Genomic DNA, 18,133 nt, shown 5'->3' with positions numbered 1-18,133 from the left:
TTTGTTCCACTTGTAAATAAATAAATGTAAATGTGAGACTGGACTCAACAGAGAGATCATATACAAACATGACAACAAGACAAAAGAAGATGGAAAATTCAATCAAACATGGTGACACTGAATGATCTTTATATTAAAAATATTTATTGAAGGAAAAAAAAAGATGAGAAGGCAGATTGAAGAGCTTGTGCGTATCAAATTTTCCATCCAAAAGCAATTTCAGAAATTACCACAGCATTGATAAAAACACAACAGTCCAACATACCACAGAGAGATCTCAATAGTACTGAACATTACAAAAATGTTACTTTAAAAGCATCACTCAACAAGAAAGCAAGGCTGAGCTCACCATTCAAAGCATAATGTTGTTCAAATAAGACAAGTTTAGCAAATTATTGATGCATGTACAAGTTCAGTTGCATGATGCACAGGCATAGATATATCCAGCTTTAGGCATGAGAATCACAGCGAAACCACTTCACTAAATTATGTTGTGTACAGTATTCATTATATATGACTTAAACTGTAAGTGATGTATTGAATATTTAATGTATATTTAAATAAATCTGTTCATCAGAACAATCATCAAAACAAGTTATGATAGCCACTCTGTAACTGATTATATTTCCAACGACAAACTTGAGCATAATTTTATAATTAGATTTAGAAGTTAATGCCATATATGCAACTTACATGTTTACATACATTTTTATTGAGTGTGTTGATTTAATTTAGTTAAGTTATGAGAAGTTCATTAATAAAATCTATTAATGGCGTTATATTTGGCATCCTCAATTTACAGCATTTTTACACAAGTGTCTTAAACTTTGCACAGTACCGTTGCTTTGCAGGTTTCTTGAAGCATTTTGGAGGTATTGCTACAGTTCTTCTCATTTTGTCCTGTTTCTTCGTGGCATTCCAGACAGACTGGATGATGATGAGATCAGATCTATGTGTGGAGCACTGGCTTCTGTCAGACTACTTGTGCAAACAAAAATCTCACTGGATTATTGCATTTAATTAATATATATATTTCAAGGATCACTATCAATAAAATGCTCAGATATAATTCACAGAGTAATACACCATTTGGAGTCGAGTGTATTGCTTGTTGAAGTCGTGGGGAAGTCTTGGCCTAGTGGTTAGCGACTTTGACTCCTAACCCTAGGGTTGTGGGTTTGAATCTCGGGCTGGCAATACCACAACTGAGGTGCCCTTGGGTGAGGCTTCAAACCCCCAACTGCTCCCTGGGCACTGCAGCATAAATGGCCGCCCACTGCTCCAGGTGTATGTGTGTGTACACTTTGAATGGGTTAAATGCAGAACATGAATTCTGAGTATGGGTCACTACACTTGGCTGAATGTCACTTCACTTTCACTTGATTTCTTGTGGATTATTGTTTTGTTTATATCAACTGTTTGGATTTCATTCTTATGGCACCTATTTACTGCAGAGTATCTCGAACTCTGTGAGATGCATTAGGTAATAAAGAGCAATAATACTTTTGGAATAAGCAGGTCATATTGAATAACCTGAGACAATTGTCTAAAATCAATACTAAACAGTAAAAATTAAAACCAAATCAGATTGGTGTGCAGTGTGAACAAAGCCAAAGAAGCTCCTTAAGACAATTTCTTAAAATATCTATCTAAATATTCATTTAGTCTTCATTCATTTAATCAGGCTTCACTGCATGATGTATCACCGTTGAGGAGAAGACCACAGTCTCACCAATGATCTACGCCAAATAAAAAGAAGAGTTTTGATAAGGAAAGGGTGGTTTGTATATTACATTGGGTTAGATATTGTAATATATTTAATATTACCTTTGATGGCCTTTTCAGATAGAGTCAAGATCTGTGGATTTGTAGCTTTCGTTGCTATCTGGTGTCTTATTTTTCCATAAAAAAAAAGTTTTCTTGTATAAGCCTATTTCTGGTGCACGCAGAGAGTTAAGAACAGCTGGATTTGAGTTTAAAAAAGGCTTCAATGTGAATAAAATAAATATCTGAACACCCTTTAAAAAAAAAAAAAAAATGAATACAGAAGCATTGATAATCCATTATAAGCTTTTTGTGAATGTTTGTGCATTGTGCATTAACCCACCTGTGTTGTGTTTAAGAGACAGAAAACCACACTGAGAATATAATGTAATTTTTTTTCTTGGGCGATCAGCAAAATGTAGCCTGTGACCCAAGACAAACCGAGCATCACTGCCAGAGAGAAACTACTCAAAATGTTCTTCTTCAGAGGAGTTTTACGTGATCTAAACAGCAACAGTGTGTTATGGGTGAAATATATTCTCATAAATCCATTTTGGTTGATAATTGTTCATGCTTTTTGGTACTTACTTGTTTAATTTAGGGTTGGTCCTGCAGATTGTGTAAGAGAAGTAGAAAAGTATCAGTGTGCTTGAGATCAGCATGAGCAGTAAAGGGAGCAAGAATCCCCAAAGCATGGGTTTCTTTATACTAAACTTTTGCTCGTGGTCCAGTGAAGCCAGCCAGCAACTGCAGAAAAATGACAACTGAACCAACATTTCTGAAATCAATGTAATATTAAATAGAGTTAATTAAAAATAAATGAGTAAAGTTGATCTTTAAAGTTAAAAATATTGTGTTACTTACAACTCTTCTTGTCGATAACCTAAAGGCTCCTCCACACTGTAAGTGGAACCCAATGAAATACCAACAATAACAGCAGGCAAACCTAAACAGGAAAAGCTTTATAGACACTGATGACTTTGCATATTGGAGACATGATTTGATGATTAAGATTTAGTCATATGTTTGTTGTGAAATTAATACCCAGAATGTATGGGAGTGGGAGAACAAACTAAGCAATGTTTTGCAATAGTCCTTAAAATGTTTGTTTTCATTATCGGGGGAAAGAAAAATTATTGCAAGGGTGCCTCCCTGTCATGCATGCACATGAATAATTTTCTGTACAAACACTTTAATATTATTAGCAATGAACCACATTCCTTTTAGGTTACAGTATAGGATCCAGATTAAAAATAAATCTTCATAAGGCTACAGTAGAGACGTAAAGTTATAACATGTAAATTGAAGGCTATTTGACATTTTTAAACGATCTAACGGCTGATGCTGCTCCAATTAGTTGATTTTGATTGTTTTAATAAATCTCTTTTACATTAAATAAAAAAATATACAAAGCAGGTAAAGTTAAGTGTACAATTAATTATAAGAGGACAGTTTCACATTTTGCATATGCGTTACAAAGTTTAAATATTTTTACATGCAATGATACAAAAATAAAACCCAAAAACATTTGTAATGAAGAAAAAATATGTAGAATAAATATGAATAAATGTTGTGCGTCGCACTCAGCATCATGCACGACACAAATCTTGCACTCTTAATATTTTAAGGAATAGAATAGACTCCTGCATTTAAATATGGGTGCAATTTTTTTTTTTTTTTTTTTGGAGTTTTACTTAAATTGTATGAAAGCAAGTAAAGAAGGCTCCCTTTAAAATCACTGAAGTTGTCAATCAATTAATGCTTTTATTTACATTGTGTGTACTTTGTTGATTATAATGGGAGAACTTGAGTTTATTATTTATCCATTTATTTCCAGTTTCAGTGATTTAGCTAAATCTTGTTTTAGTTTGGCCTAAGTAATGGGAGCGAAATTATTTAGTGCCTCATCTTTTACTTAAATAATGGACACAATTTTGTAATTTGAAGACCGATAGCTCTTCAGCTGGTGAGTTTTTTGTTGTTGTTTTTTTTTGTTTTTTTTTTTGCATTATCATTTAAAAGAACCAGCTCATAAGAGTCATTTGATCATGAATCGGACCACACTTGCACTGTATCGGACTACACACAACACTGGCATAACAGCAATACAAATGTGAATATTTATACCATTTAATACATTTAGCCATATGTTATTTTAACCCATACTGTAACCTGTTTGAACACCTTTACTAAGAAGTTTGTCATAAATTAAATAACACATAGGTGTTTTGTGCATGTTCAGTGTCTCCTACCCCATCCAACAGCCATGGCGACCCATGGAAACCATGGAGGTGTTCCAGACAGTGAGTTTCTTAAGATCAGGAACAAATTAATGCCGTACAGAGTGTTCCAAGTGAACGTAGCCAGCAGGAAGTACTGAAGCAGAGCTGTAATTGCCGTACAAGGTCCCTGATCTGAGTACTTGTGGTGATCAGACTTAGGAACTATATTCTCGCCAGATATATTTGTAACATTTTGGACAATATGTTTGACAGGGTTGTTTATGCCGAGGATGAAGAGAAGGTAGAAAACCATCATACTCAAGCAGATGTTCACCACTAGCAGAGTAGGGCTGCATCCTCTTGACTTCCTGTGGCATATGTATGAATATGAAAAAATTACTGCTTCACCACTGCAAAAAAGCTGTATGCCATCAGTTTATACCTATACCTGGTTTTGATTTGGTACAATGCTGTTACAGACAGACCCAGAACAGACAGAACACAGCCGGTGATGCTGATCCCATTCAACTCTTCAGAATATTGATAGTTGATATCAAATGCCTGCAGAAAAATGAAACCCGCATTAGATTCTAGTGAAAATGGTTTTAATTTACAGCATCATAGACTCTACTTATCCATTTAACTCTAATATAAATGGCACTTGCATTATGATATAAATATATCTTACCATCAGAATAGCAAAGTTAGCATTTTTTTGTTTTTTACAGCTGCAAACTGCATCTCCCGAGTGATTCTCAATTTTAGTGCAACCATCAGTGATCCAGTCCTTTTTACTGTAACTCCAAGACACGCAGGCAAAGTCATTGAGGGACATTGTTGAATCGTTCTGAAAGTTCAAAGATGTACTCATTTATCAACATCATACTTTTACAGATCTGTGTCGATGTATTTTTTTGATAATGAGGAACATCACATTTTAGTTTTATACACTCTTAAAGGGGTCATGGAATGCAGATTTTTATATTGTTTCTTGAGGTTAGTTTATAAAGTTAGCTTTGCTTCACATAAAAAAAGATTTGCTCTATTATGGCCCAATCCCAATCCTACCCCTTAGCCCTACCCCTTTCCTCTGTCTCGATTCTCTTTTGGTTGGAGGGGAAGGAGAAAGGGGAAGGGCCAGATAACCCTTCAAACGAAGATTTTTCGGGACCACACTTCAAACGAAGGGGTATGAATTATCTCGGAAACATGGCTTGCTACAGCGAACAAAAAGACACATAAATATAAGCATTTTTAGCATTAATAAAGATTTTAACGAAAAGTAATCATTTGTTTTATGTTACATTCAATTGTGAGTTCATATTAATGGTCATGTTACTCAATGAAACGTTTGAAAAAAAAAAATCGCTAATATTTGCTAACGTCATATCATTACAGACTGCATGATAGTGCCACAGCATATGTCTGATCGGGGAGATAACAGCCGTAGACATTGATGGGGGCTAATCCTCCCAATAATTAGAAATCGCTAAACCATTTTCTAAAATATTGCCCTATTTGAGAGAGAAAGAGAGAGAGAGAGAGAGAGAGAGAGAGAGAGAGAGAGAGAAATGGAAGTTGCGTGTAATCGCGTCTGTGCGTTTATCTTTTTAGAGTGAGTTTACTTTAAAACAGTGATTGTATCCTCTCGTCACTGGAAAATATAATGTAGCGATTCAGTATTTAAACTGTATTTAATAAAAGTCATGGGGCAGCTTTGACAAGTTTATTTTCTCCTGGATGTGTGAGCTGCACGATTTCCGATATGTGTGTGTCAGTAAGCAGCTCATTAATATAGAACGATAAAGGCTTTAATGCACACCAGTATATGTGTGTATTGTAAGAGTTAGATGACGAATGATGGCATGTGATGTCGTGGTAGTGGTGTCCCAATCCTTAGGGGAATATTTAGGGGAAAGGGTAGGGGTATAAAATAGAATTGGGATTGGGCCTATGTTGTTTGTGTTTATATTGTTATCTGTCCTGACGTTTTCATGTCGAGAAAATAACATCTACAGTAGACAAAATATGCTGGAAATAGGATCACATAGTGAGCAAGCAATTACGGCCAAGTTTCTCCGCTCTCAAGATATCCTGGCAGATATCGCTAAGTGCCCGGGCTCTCTGTGGATTACCCTCTCCGCAGGGAGAGGAGGCAAAGGCGAGGCTACAGAGCCGGCATGTTAGTGAGACTATGGAAGCGGCCACAAGTATTTTCCTTATTAATGTGAGATCCCTCGCTAACAAGATGAATGACCTGAAACTACTCGTTGCATCGTTCAACATTGTTAAGGATTGCTGCATTTAATCATTTCAATAGACAAATTCACTTCATCTATTCCAGATACAGTTATTGAGCTAGCAGGCCACACAGTGCATCGCTATGACAGGACCAGAGACTCTGGTAGGAGCAGAGGAGGGCAGTTATGCATTTTTGTGAAAAACAATTGGTGCACTAACACCAAACGTAAACACGAAATGTAAATAGTCAATGTTAATAGTCAATGTCAATCAAATTTAAAGTTTGGGCTCATAAATATTAGATCACTCACACCAAAAGCAGTTTTTGTAAATGAAATGATCACAGATAATAGTTTTGATTTACTCTGCTTGACTGAAACCTGGCTAAAACCAAATGATTATTTTGGTCTAAATGAGTCTACTCCACCAAACTACTGTTATAAGCATGAGCCCCGTCAGACTGGTCGTGGCGGGGGTGTTGCAACAATATATAGTGATATTCTCAATGTTACCCAGAAAACAGGATACAGGTTAAACTCTTTTGAAATACTTCTGCCAAATGTTACTCTGTCAGACATGCAAAAGAAATCTAATGTATCTCTTGCTCTGGCTACTGTGTATAGACCACCAGGGCCGTATACAGAATTCCTAAAAGAATTTGCAGATTTCCTCTCAGACCTTCTAGTTAAAGTTGATAAGACACTAATCATGGGAGATTTTAATATTCACGTTGAAAATGTCACCGGGCCCACTCATCGTTTTAATCATACACTAGATTTAATTATATCGCATGGAATCGATCTTACTGCTATAGATATTGTACCTCAAAGTGATGATATTACAGACCATTTCCTTGTATCGTGCATGCTGCGTATAACTGATATTAACTATATGTCGCAGCGATACCGTCTGGGCAGAACTATTGTTCCAGCCACCAAAGAAAGATTCGCAAATAACCTGCCTGATCTATCTCAACTGCTATTTGTACCCAAAAATACACATGAATTAGACGAAATTACTGACAACATGGGCACTATTTTCTCGAATACATTAGAAGCTGTTGCCCCGATCAAATTGAAAAAAGTATACCATGGTATAACAGTAATACTCACTCTCTCAAGAAAGTAACTCGTAGTCTTGAACGCAAATGGAGAAAAACTAACTTAGAAGTTTTTAGAATTGCATGGAAAAACAGTATGTCCAGCTATAGACAGGGTTTAAAAACTGCTAGGGCAGAGCATATACACAAACTCATTGAAAATAACCAAAACAATCCAAGGTTTTTATTTAGCACAGTGACTAAGTTAACAAATTACCAGACGCCACCTGATTCAAATATTCCACCAACGTTAAATAGTAATGACTTTATGAATTTCTTCACTGATAAAATAGATAACATTAGAAATACAATAGCGAATGTAGATTCTACATCATATAACACTTCAGCTTCATCCATCGCACCCAAAGATAAACTGCAATGCTTTACAACCATAGGACAGGAAGAGCTAAATCAACTTATCACTGTATCTAAACCAACAACATGTTTATTAGATCCCGTACCCACTAAATTACTGAAAGAGCTGTTACCTGTAGCCAAAGAACCGCTTCTCAATATCATTAACTCGTCGTTATCTTTAGGTCACGTCCCAAAACCATTCAAGCCTCTTATTAAGAAACCAAAACTAGATCCTAGTGTACTGGCAAATTATAGGCCTATTTCAAATCTTCCATTTATGTCTAAAATTTTAGAAAAAGTTGTGTCTGCTCAATTGAGCACCTTCCTGCATAAAAATGATCTGTATGAAGAATTTCAGTCAGGTTTTAGGCCCCACCATAGCACAGAAACTGCACTTGTTAAAATTACAAATGACCTGCTCCTTGCGTCAGACCAAGGCTGCATCTCATTTCTAGTCTTACTTGACCTTAGTGCTGCGTTCGACACCATAGATCATGACATACTCATAGATCGATTACAAAACTATACAGGTATTCAAGGGCAGGCTCTAAGATGGTTTAGATCCTACCTGTCCGATTGCTACCATTTTGTTTACTTAAATGGGGAGTCATCTCATTTATCATCAGTAAAATATGGAGTGCCACAAGGATCCGTCCTAGGTCCCCTTCTATTTTCAATATACAAGTTGCCCCTTGGTAATATTATTAGAAAATACGGAATTAGCTTCCACTGTTATGCTGATGATACTCAGCTATATATCTCAACGAGACCAGATGAAACTTCCCAATTATATATGCAAGCTAACAGAGTGTGTTAAAAATGTAAAATAATTTTCTCCAATTAAATTCAGATAAGACAGAGATACTAATTATTGGACCAAAAAACACTACACAGAATCTTGTAGATTACAATCTGCAACTAGACGGATGTACTGTTACTTCCTCTACAGTCAGAAATCTGGGTGTTATATTAGACAGCAATTTGTCTTTTGAAAATCATATTTCCAATGTTACAAAAACTGCATTCTTCCATCTTAGAATTATTGCCAAGCTACGAAACATGTTATCTGTTTCTGATGCAGAAAAGCTAGTTCATGCATTCATGACCTCTAGACTGGACTATTGTAATGCACTTCTAGGTGGTTGTCCTGCTTCATCAATAAACAAGCTACAGGTAGTCCAAAATGCAGCAGCTAGAGTCCTTACCAGGTCAAGAAAATATGATCATATTACCCCAATTTTACAGTCTCTGCACTGGCTACCTATTAAGTTCTGTATCAGTTACAAATTATCATTACTTACCTATAAGGCCCTAAATGGTTTAGGTCCTGCGTACCTAACTAGCCTTCTACCACGTTACAACCCATCACGCACCCTAAGGTCAAAAAACGTTCCTAGGATAGCAAAGTCCACTAAAGGAGGTAGAGCTTTCTCACATTTGGCTCCCAAACTCTGGAATAGCCTTCCTTATAATGTTCGGGGTTCGGACACACTCTCTCTGTTTAAATCTAGATTAAAAACACATCTCTTTCACCAAGCATTCAAATAATGTATCTTTTTAATTGTGAGTGTAGTTGCATCTGATCACAGGTGCATTTTTATTCATTAGCTTGGGTTAAACTAATTTTACTTTGTTGGATCAGCAGCTATGCTAATGATGTCTGTATTTTGTTTCTATGTTTCGCCACGGGATTCACATCCCGTGGTAACTAGGATTTACACAAGCTCCAGTCTGGATCCAGAACACCTGAGAAGAGATGATGCTGACCCCTCAGAGGACCCCAGATGATGCTAACCCTGAATCAACAAACAGAACTAACAATTATTGCTAAATGTGTGACTGAATCATATAATAACTTAATTAATAATATTGATAGTTCATTGTCTAGCTGACTACGTCTTGAATTATTATTATTTTTATTTTTTTCTAAAATCCTGTCAAATGTGCACAAACTACTAGCTACTACTAAATATTGTAGAAACATAATTTTCTGTAAAGTTGCTTTGTAACGATTTGTTTTGTCAAAAGCGCTATACAAATAAACTTGAATTGAAATTGAATTCAATGCTCCCCAGACTTGGATTTTATGAAAACTAAATACAGGGCCATTTATCTTCATCTTGAATTTACTGTTGTTTTGATAACTGCTATCTATATACCACCGGATGCTAATGTTAGCTTGGCTCTTGGACTTTCACATGATAAAATGTAAGTCAGCAGAATATCAGAGATGGGGACTCGAGTTTGAGACTCGGACTCGAGTGCGACTTAAGTCGCACAAACAGTGACTTCAGACTCGACTTGAGACTCGTCCTCGAAAGACTTCAGACTCGACTCGGACTCGAGCTCCGGGACTCGTGAACAATGTTAATTTTTAGTAAACGTCAGATGAGCTCGCTGTTAGAGTTGTGACGTTGGCGAACGAACCGATTCTTTTGAACGGCTCATAAACATGAACGATGGGAGCCGAGTCACGGCTGGAGGGGAGCCGTTCTTTCTGTCGCTCTTTTTTCCTATGCGTGTTTCAGAGCGCGTGTTTCACACAGATGCACACAAATGAGCTCCTCCGCGAGACAGAACAGTTATAGGGGGAGGGGCGCACCCAGCGCAGGCCAACCCTTTATAGCGTGATGATATTAGTTATTAGTTGTGCACGCATCCTTCACGTGAGTACTCCAGTGGAAAAAAACCTGCGTGCCTCTGTCATTGGGTAGGAGCGGAGCCATGACGTTTTGCACAGATATTCATTGCAGCCCACTTTGTTATTGTTTATTGACTTGAAGGGGCTGATGTCCTATTTGCAAAGTTTACAGTAGTAATAGTATGTAGACATTTCCATTTTATTTATTCTAATTTTATCTACTTTAAATATTTTTGGTTCTCTATCAAAATGTTCTTGTGTGATAATGTTCTTGTGTGGAAGAGTTAGTAGTAAAAGCTGTTTTGCACAGAAATTCATTGCAGCCGGCTTTGTTTTTGATGTTTATTTGTGAGTAGGTATTGTATGAATAACATAAGTCAGCGTAGCTTTGTTCATTCTTAAGCCAGACGAGAGGTGTGCAGCTATACAGCCAGGACAGACAGAAGGCCATTACTGAATCCATAAATGCAAAATACAGATATTAACTTAAAAGTAAAGCATTCTTGGTGTTTTTGTCATGTTGCAATAGCCTGTTTACACTGATTATATACCAAAATCAAAGTTGATATTGTATGCAAATAAATAGAGTTGTCATAATAACATATTACATGCTTTGAATTCCTTATATATAGCTATGCAGTGTTCTAAGCAGCTTGGATGGGTCGCTGTACGTGATGCAACATTTATTATAACCAGAGACTTAATATAATAAAGAGACTTGAGACTTGACTTGGACTCTAGCTCAGAGACTTGAGACTTGACTTGGACTCTAGCTCAGAGACTTGAGACTTGACTTGGACTCTAGCTCAGAGACTTGAGACTTGACTTGGACTCTAGCTCAGAGACTTGTGAGCATCTCTGCAGAATATTCACATTGTTGCAGGGGACTTTAATCATGCAGATTTAAAGCTAGTGCTCCCTAAATTCAATCAGCACATTGAATGTGCTACTAGAGGAGCAAATATACTTGATACGGTCTATTCAAACATTAAGCAGGGCTTCAGGGCTAAGCAATTAGCACATCTGGGCCAGTCAGACCACATGTCCCTGCTTTTATTTCCAGCTTATATCCCCCTAAGAAAGAGTGTTTCTACCACATTCAGAACTGTCAGGCTACACACAGGAGGAAGATGGAGGATTGCTTCTATAGGGAACTATAGGGAGGTGTGGAAAGGGGTAAACAACAGTACGGGAGCATGAGGTGAGATGCACATTGAGGAAAATCAACCTGACAATTGCTGCAGGACCTGATGGCATCCCCGGATGAGTGTTGAGGGAATGCGTGGATCAGCTGGCTGGGGTCTTTACCATTGGTTCTTTAACCAGTCCCTGTCCCAGGCCACTTTACCACTCTGCTTGAAGTCTGCTACAATAGTCCCGCTTCAAAATAAGACTGAGGATCATTACCACTGCCCAGAAGGTAGTTGGCTGTCCCCTCCCCTCTATGGAAGAGTTACACAGTTCCCTTTCTAAAGCTACATTTGTTACTGCACTGCTCAGCGCATTGGGAAATGTCTTAATAGTGACCAGCTGTGAATAATGTGTGTAACACGTCGATAGAATTGACCCGGAGGTAATATACCCTCGGTTGATGACATCATCGGAGCGTGCCTGCAACACGGGGCTATAAATATATAAGCCACAGGTGCATCAACCGGTCTTTTGTCTTCAGATAATTATGTGCATATGTGCGTCAGGAAAATTCTTTCATCTGCTACAGATCTTCGTTAGGATGATCCCTTTCCATGTCTTAACTGGATACACACATTATTACTGTTTTGTTTGTTGGGGAAGAGCACGTGGTTCTGGCTGTAGAGAAAGGCGAGTGCGAGCATTGTGAACTGTTCACTGTCAAGAAAATGCTTTGCTCTCGTCTGAACTATTCCCAGACCGCACCCACATTGTCATCATGGGGCTCTCGTAGGGATCTGCATTGACCAACGAGCGATGGGTCCGTCCCTTTCGCTTGCTGCATCACCTGATCCACGCATCCCTTCTCATGATCTCGAAGCGCGCTCCAGTGCTTCTTCAGTTCACGAGGGGGATGATATACCTCTTGGACTTACCAAGCTGCAGGTCAGGGCACCAAGCTAGTGGCTCTAGGTGCACAAGGAAGTGTTCGCTGAGCTTCGTCGAGCCACAGATTTGTCTCTTTGTTTTGGGCACAGCTGTCTCCCGCTCGAATCGAGACCATTCGGCAGACCATGAGCGAGGTCAAGCAAGACCAAGATCGCACTGTTCATCAGTACCAAATGATGTTAGGTTTCATGGCTTCAGCATCTATGGTGATTCCTCTGGGGCTGTTGCACATGAGACCGTTTCATTTGTGGCTAAAAGCCAGAGGATTTCATCCAATAGCCAATCCTCAAAAACAACTAAAAGTGATGCGCCGCATTCTTCGTACACTTTCTCTGTGGCTCAGACCCTGGTTCCTTGCCTTAGGTTCCACTCTAGGGGCACCGTGTCATCGCAGACAGCTAACGACGGATGCCTCCCTGATGGGCTGGGGAGCAGTCTTTGTTGGCCATCCAGCTCAAGGGGAATGGGAGGGTCATCAGCTCTAGGGGCACCATGTCGTTGCAGACTGCTAACGACGGATGTTACTCTGATGGGCTGGGGAGCAGTCTTTGTTGGCCATCCAGCTCAAGTGGAATGGGAGGGTCTTCAGCTCGATTGGCACATCAATTTCTGCGGGATGATGGCCATATTTCTGGCTCTGAAATATTTTCTCCATCAATTAAGGGGCTGTCATGTCCTAGTACGGGTGGACAACACAGCAACAGTCTCTTATAGAAATCACCAGGGAGGTCTGCGCTCACGCAATCTGAACAGAATAGCGAGGCAGATTTTTCTTTGGTTTCAGGACAAGTTCCTGTCAATCAGGGCTTTTGACATTCTATGTGGGAGCAGATTTACTGTCCAGACAGACACTACCGACGGGGGAAAGGAAACTCCCACTGTAAGTAGTTAAACAGATTTGGAAAAATTTTACAAGGTGGACCTCTTAGCCTCCTAACAGACAGTGCAATGTCCCCTCTACTTCTCTCTGGGTCACCCAGCCCCCCCTGGTTCTGGATATGATGGCGCACACATGGCCCAAAATGCTCCTGTATGCATTTCTCCAGTTTCTCTGCTCCCAGGAGTTCTAGCCGGAGTTCGCCAACAAGGGTTTTGCCTCTTGCTGATATCACCACGTTGGCTGAACAGAGTGTGGCTCTCAGAGATAATATCTCTCCTCGATGGCTCGCCATGGGCAATTCCGGAGAGGAGGGACCTTCTTTCTCAGACAGAGAGCACGATATTCCATCCCAGGCCCGAACTGTGGAATCTTCATGTTTGGCCCCTGATGGGTACCAACTGAGAAACACAGGGCTTTCACCGATGTTATTGAGACCATTCTAAGTGCTAGGGCTTCCTCAACTAGATACATTGTACAGAATGTAGATCCAGTAAACAGCCAGATTGCTTCAGTTCTGGACTTCATGAAAGAGAAGTTATCAACAGGCACATGCCCTGCCACTAGTGCTGTAGCAAGGGGTGCCCCCTTCTTGTGGTTTTGTAGCTACCTGCACTGTTATTTTCTATTTTCATTAATGATTTGTCTTTTGTTTTGCGGTGTGCCACTACTGCCATATTCAGATGACTTGACTATTTTTGTTTCTGATTATGACTCTGCCAGACATAATTATGTATTAAACAATGAATTAAAATTGATAGAAAATTGGAACATAGAAAATAAGTTAGTTATTAATGTTGCGAAGAGTAAATGTATGATGTTGGGATCCAATCATCTTTTAAAAGATACCCCTGCTTTGAATTTATTAGTTGGTGGTTTGATCATTGAACAAGTGGCCGAGACCAAATTGCTTGGCGTGATTGTGGACAGCAGGTTTTGGAAGCTTTAGAATAAGTTCTGCCAGGAAGACTCAATTGTTAGCGTCACCTATTACCTTCTCAATTGTCCAATCACGTTCTAATAATAGAAGTATAAAAGAACCTGTGCTTACACTTGTCTGAGTTTGCAGATGCTGAACGCTTCACTCAGTTGCTCACGTTCAGTTGCCGACCAAAAAATGTCTAAAAACTCGCAATATATTTGCGAATACTCCGATTCTGACAATGAAATCGTCCTGCCATCTCCTTTTACCGCTCGCCGAAGTGCGCGTTTGCAGTGCCGCACTTCACCATGGGCTCAGTGTTCTTCGGAAAATATATCCAAAGCTCTCGAAAATGCTGGAATACCAATAAGCCAAGGTCTCTCAAGAGAAGACATACTTTCTCTCGCCTATAACACGCTGGGCTATCCCCCAGTTCCTACCCAAATGACTCCAAAACCTTCAACATCGACAACTCAGACAAAACAGACCGGAAAGAAAAGAACGGCTAAATCATCTTTACCAGTTCCCACAAAAAGAACATCACAACCTGCCAGAGCACCATCTCCACCTCAATTCATTGAATCCACCGATATGAATTTCCATCTCATCTCTGCTGTTCAAAATCTCTCCAAAACAGTCAAAGAACTACAATCAAAAATGAACATTCTTTTACCAGTTCCCACTCAAGTACAGATCCGGCAATACACTCCTCAGCTATTCCTCAGTCTCTTCCTCCCCCTTCTGGATTTAGTAACTATCAGAGCATGCCATCGACTTCAGCTTCCTCGCCACCTTCTCAGCTCACTATCCAGACACCTTTTCAAAATGTCTCCGCTTCACCGGCTTCCTCAAACTTCAACCTTTCCACAGCAACTCCAGCACAAGCATTCGGTAGACGTTTTGTTCCACCAGCCGCCGCAACAGTGTCTAACCATTTAAGAAGCAATATCATCCAAGGTAAGGACATCAATCTTGCTACCTTACTGCTTCCTTCGCCTGCTGCCGACAGGAAAATGGTTGACTGTGGTGACGTGGCAGTACTTCTTAAAACTTCCGATCCCCGTTTACAACAAAATCTCTCGTTTGGCGAATTCGTCATTGCATTCAGTATTTACAGAGACATTCTGTGTCAAACCTACCCCGAGAGAAGGGAAGAGCTAGATCTTTATCTATCAATGATGGCGGACTTCAGTCAAAGATACGGGGGAACTCTATTTTACGAGTACCACAAGTCCTTCTCAGCGAAATCTGCCTCCTTTATTTCACTTTTTAATTCAAGACTAGACTGGTCAGTTACCAACACCGAACTGCTCGTCCGACATTTCGGAGGCCAAAAAAGCTTAACTTGCGCCATTTGCAGCGCTCACGGTGACAAGGCTTCATTTTGCCCTAAAGCGTTTGCTACTAACGATCCAGCTGCTGTCCAAGGTCCTGAAAATGTAAGCCTCTCTTCAAACTCCAGAGGTCGCTCTACTGCGGCAGAATTCAATAACGTACCTCTTTGTTTTCAATTTAATGAGGCCATTTGTTCTTTCCCTAATTGCAAATTTGATCATATTTGTAGTGTTTGCAAGGATCCACACCCGAAATCTGTTTGTCCACGCGGGTACAAACCTGCACCCCGAGGGAAAGCCCTAATTCGGAAAAATTTTGAATAAACACCCATCTACTCCTATTAATATTTCCAACCTTTCAAGCTACCTCTCTTCTCACCCCGATCTGGTATTTGTTGATTATTTAATCACCGGTTTGTCCCAAGGGTTTCGGGTGGGTATCCTTTCTCCTCTTTCTGCCTCTTTTGTTGCAAAAAATTTGCAATCTGCTAGACACGAACCTGATGTGGTTTCAGTTCTTTTAGATAAAGAGGTTAATAAAGGATATGTTATCGGCCCCTTCACTTCTCCTCCTTTTTCTCCATTTCGGATTAATGCCATCGGCATCGCAACTCGCAAATATTCCGGTAAAAACGTCTAATCTTTGATGTCTTCTCCACATTCCTCCAACGTAGCTAACGTTAACGAAAACATTCCCCTAACACCTTTTTCTCTTCTCTTCCTTTTTCTCCCCTAACACCTTTTTCTCTTCATTTCTCTTCATCACCTGTAGCTCAACTGGTAGAGCGTTGCATTAGCAAACAAGCTAGCGCAAGGTTGGGGGTTTGATTCCCCGGGAACACATGATAGGTAAAAACTGATAGCCTGAATGCACTGTAAGTCGCTTTGGATAAAAGCGTCTGCTAAATGAATAAATTTAATTTAAAAATTTAAATTTTCATTACGCTACGGTGGATAACGCCATCCAGTTAATTAAATTAGCTGGTCCTGGTGCTTGGTTAGCCAAAGCTGATATTACCAACGCTTTTAAAACTATGCCAATTCACCCATCTGATTGGCCGTATTTTGGAGTGAAATGGAACTCAAAATTCTACTTCGCTGTGAGGCTCACGTTCGGTTGTAGAAGTAACCCGCATATTTTCAACAGTCTCTCAGAAGCTCTGTGTTGGATTCTACTGAACGTCTGTAAGCTTACTTTCATTTGCATTTACTAGACGATTTTTTGCTAGTCGACTTTCCATCTTCACAATCTTCCATCCTTAAACAAATATTTAGCGATGTCGGTGTTCCACTCTCTGCCGAAAAAACATTAGGCCCTTCTACTTCGTTAGAATTCTTAGGCATTTCCCTTGACACAGTCAAAATGCAAGCTTCCATGCCACAAGAGAAACTCCTAAGGATCAGGTCGTTTCTGGAATCTTTTTCCTCTCTACGCTGCGTCACGAAACGAGACATGCTCTCTCTGCTCGATCACCTCAATTTCGCTATGAGCATCATACCACAAGGCAGAACATTTATTTCTCGGCTGTTAACTATGGCCCATTCCATCCAAAAATTAAGCTATCCGATCCAGTTAGATGACGGATGTCTCTCCGATATAAAATTTTGGACTCAGTTGCTTAATTATTGGAACGGTATTTCTTTCTTTTACAATGACGCCTTTGAATCCTCCGCAGACCTTCATTTATTTACCGATGCTGCCCCATCTATCGGCTTTGGTGGGTTTTTTCGAGGGCAATGGTTCGCAGAGAAGTGGCCAAATGAATTCCCTAAGAAAGAATCAGGTCCTGTGTCTTCTGCGCTCTACGAGATTTATCCTCTAGTAGTTGCTAGTGTAATCTGGGGTTCAGCGTGGTCAAGGAAACGCATTTTGCTGTTTTGCGATAACGAAGCCACTGTTGCCATAATCAATAAAGGCAGGTCTCGTGCCAAACGATCATGCCTCTTTTGAGACGTTTAATCTGGCAATCAGTCACTTTCAATTTTATTATTAAAGCTGCTCATATACCAGGGCACCGCAACGTTATTGCTGACACGCTCTCCCGCTTTCGTTTTCAGACGTTCAGACGGCTTTGCCCTTCAGCCAATACAGAACCAACACCCTGCCCTCCCCTATCAGCAACTATGTTAAATTAGACGATTTGCAAAGATCAGCTAGGCATTATATGTGTCACGGTTCATGAATGCAGCTGTATTCATGTTACGTCATGTTGATTGTTTCATGTGGGTGTTGCCGCTGATCGTCTGATCAGCGGCAGGTGCATCTCATTCCAGCTGCCTATTTAACACCCTGTCTTTCGTCTCTTGTTTGTCAGATCGTTGTTTGAGGTCCTCCGTGTTAGATGTCTGTTTCTTGTGTTCCTGCCTTGCTTTGTCTCCTGTTTCGGTTCGCTCTGGATTACTACCTTCACACACGGATTATCGTCACCTCACTCGGATCTACCACCACCGTCATCCCTACCAGCGCACTCAACTCACCAACTCACCAGTCTGTGCTGCCATCGATGTTCCTGTGTCACTCTCCAACCTTCCATCATCACATCTTGTACAATAAACTCTGTTTACTCGCTTTTGCCTCCTGTTTCATTTACCAAGTG

At 39.8% G+C, this 18,133-nt stretch overlaps 1 protein-coding gene across 4 annotated transcripts in view; it reads right to left on the bottom strand.

Moving 5' to 3' along the window:
- The window catches only part of LOC113065029 (adhesion G-protein coupled receptor G7-like), a 95,002-nt gene that overhangs the window by 53,493 nt on the left and 23,376 nt on the right, over positions 1 to 18,133 (bottom strand). Inside the window, exons 10-17 of one of the 4 annotated variants that reach the window (XM_026236138.1) lie at positions 4,675 to 4,833; positions 4,435 to 4,547; positions 4,017 to 4,354; positions 2,629 to 2,710; positions 2,353 to 2,511; positions 2,108 to 2,267; positions 1,828 to 2,018; positions 1,337 to 1,739 (exon numbers count right to left, since the gene is read on the bottom strand). The exons of the other annotated variants lie outside the window; for them this stretch is intronic. Coding sequence (XP_026091923.1) covers positions 1,842 to 2,018; positions 2,108 to 2,267; positions 2,353 to 2,511; positions 2,629 to 2,710; positions 4,017 to 4,354; positions 4,435 to 4,547; positions 4,675 to 4,833 — 1,188 coding nt within the window. The 3' untranslated portion in view covers positions 1,337 to 1,739; positions 1,828 to 1,841. Of the gene's footprint in view, positions 1 to 1,336; positions 1,740 to 1,827; positions 2,019 to 2,107; positions 2,268 to 2,352; positions 2,512 to 2,628; positions 2,711 to 4,016; positions 4,355 to 4,434; positions 4,548 to 4,674; positions 4,834 to 18,133 lie in introns of those variants that run through there. 4 annotated transcript variants of the gene reach the window in all.

This window comes from Carassius auratus, chromosome 47 (genome assembly GCF_003368295.1).
Source record: "Carassius auratus strain Wakin chromosome 47, ASM336829v1, whole genome shotgun sequence".
NCBI classification, from domain to species: domain Eukaryota; kingdom Metazoa; phylum Chordata; class Actinopteri; order Cypriniformes; family Cyprinidae; genus Carassius; species Carassius auratus.
Note: the sequence above shows the minus strand (reverse complement) of the source record. Positions and strands in the feature narration are given on the sequence as shown.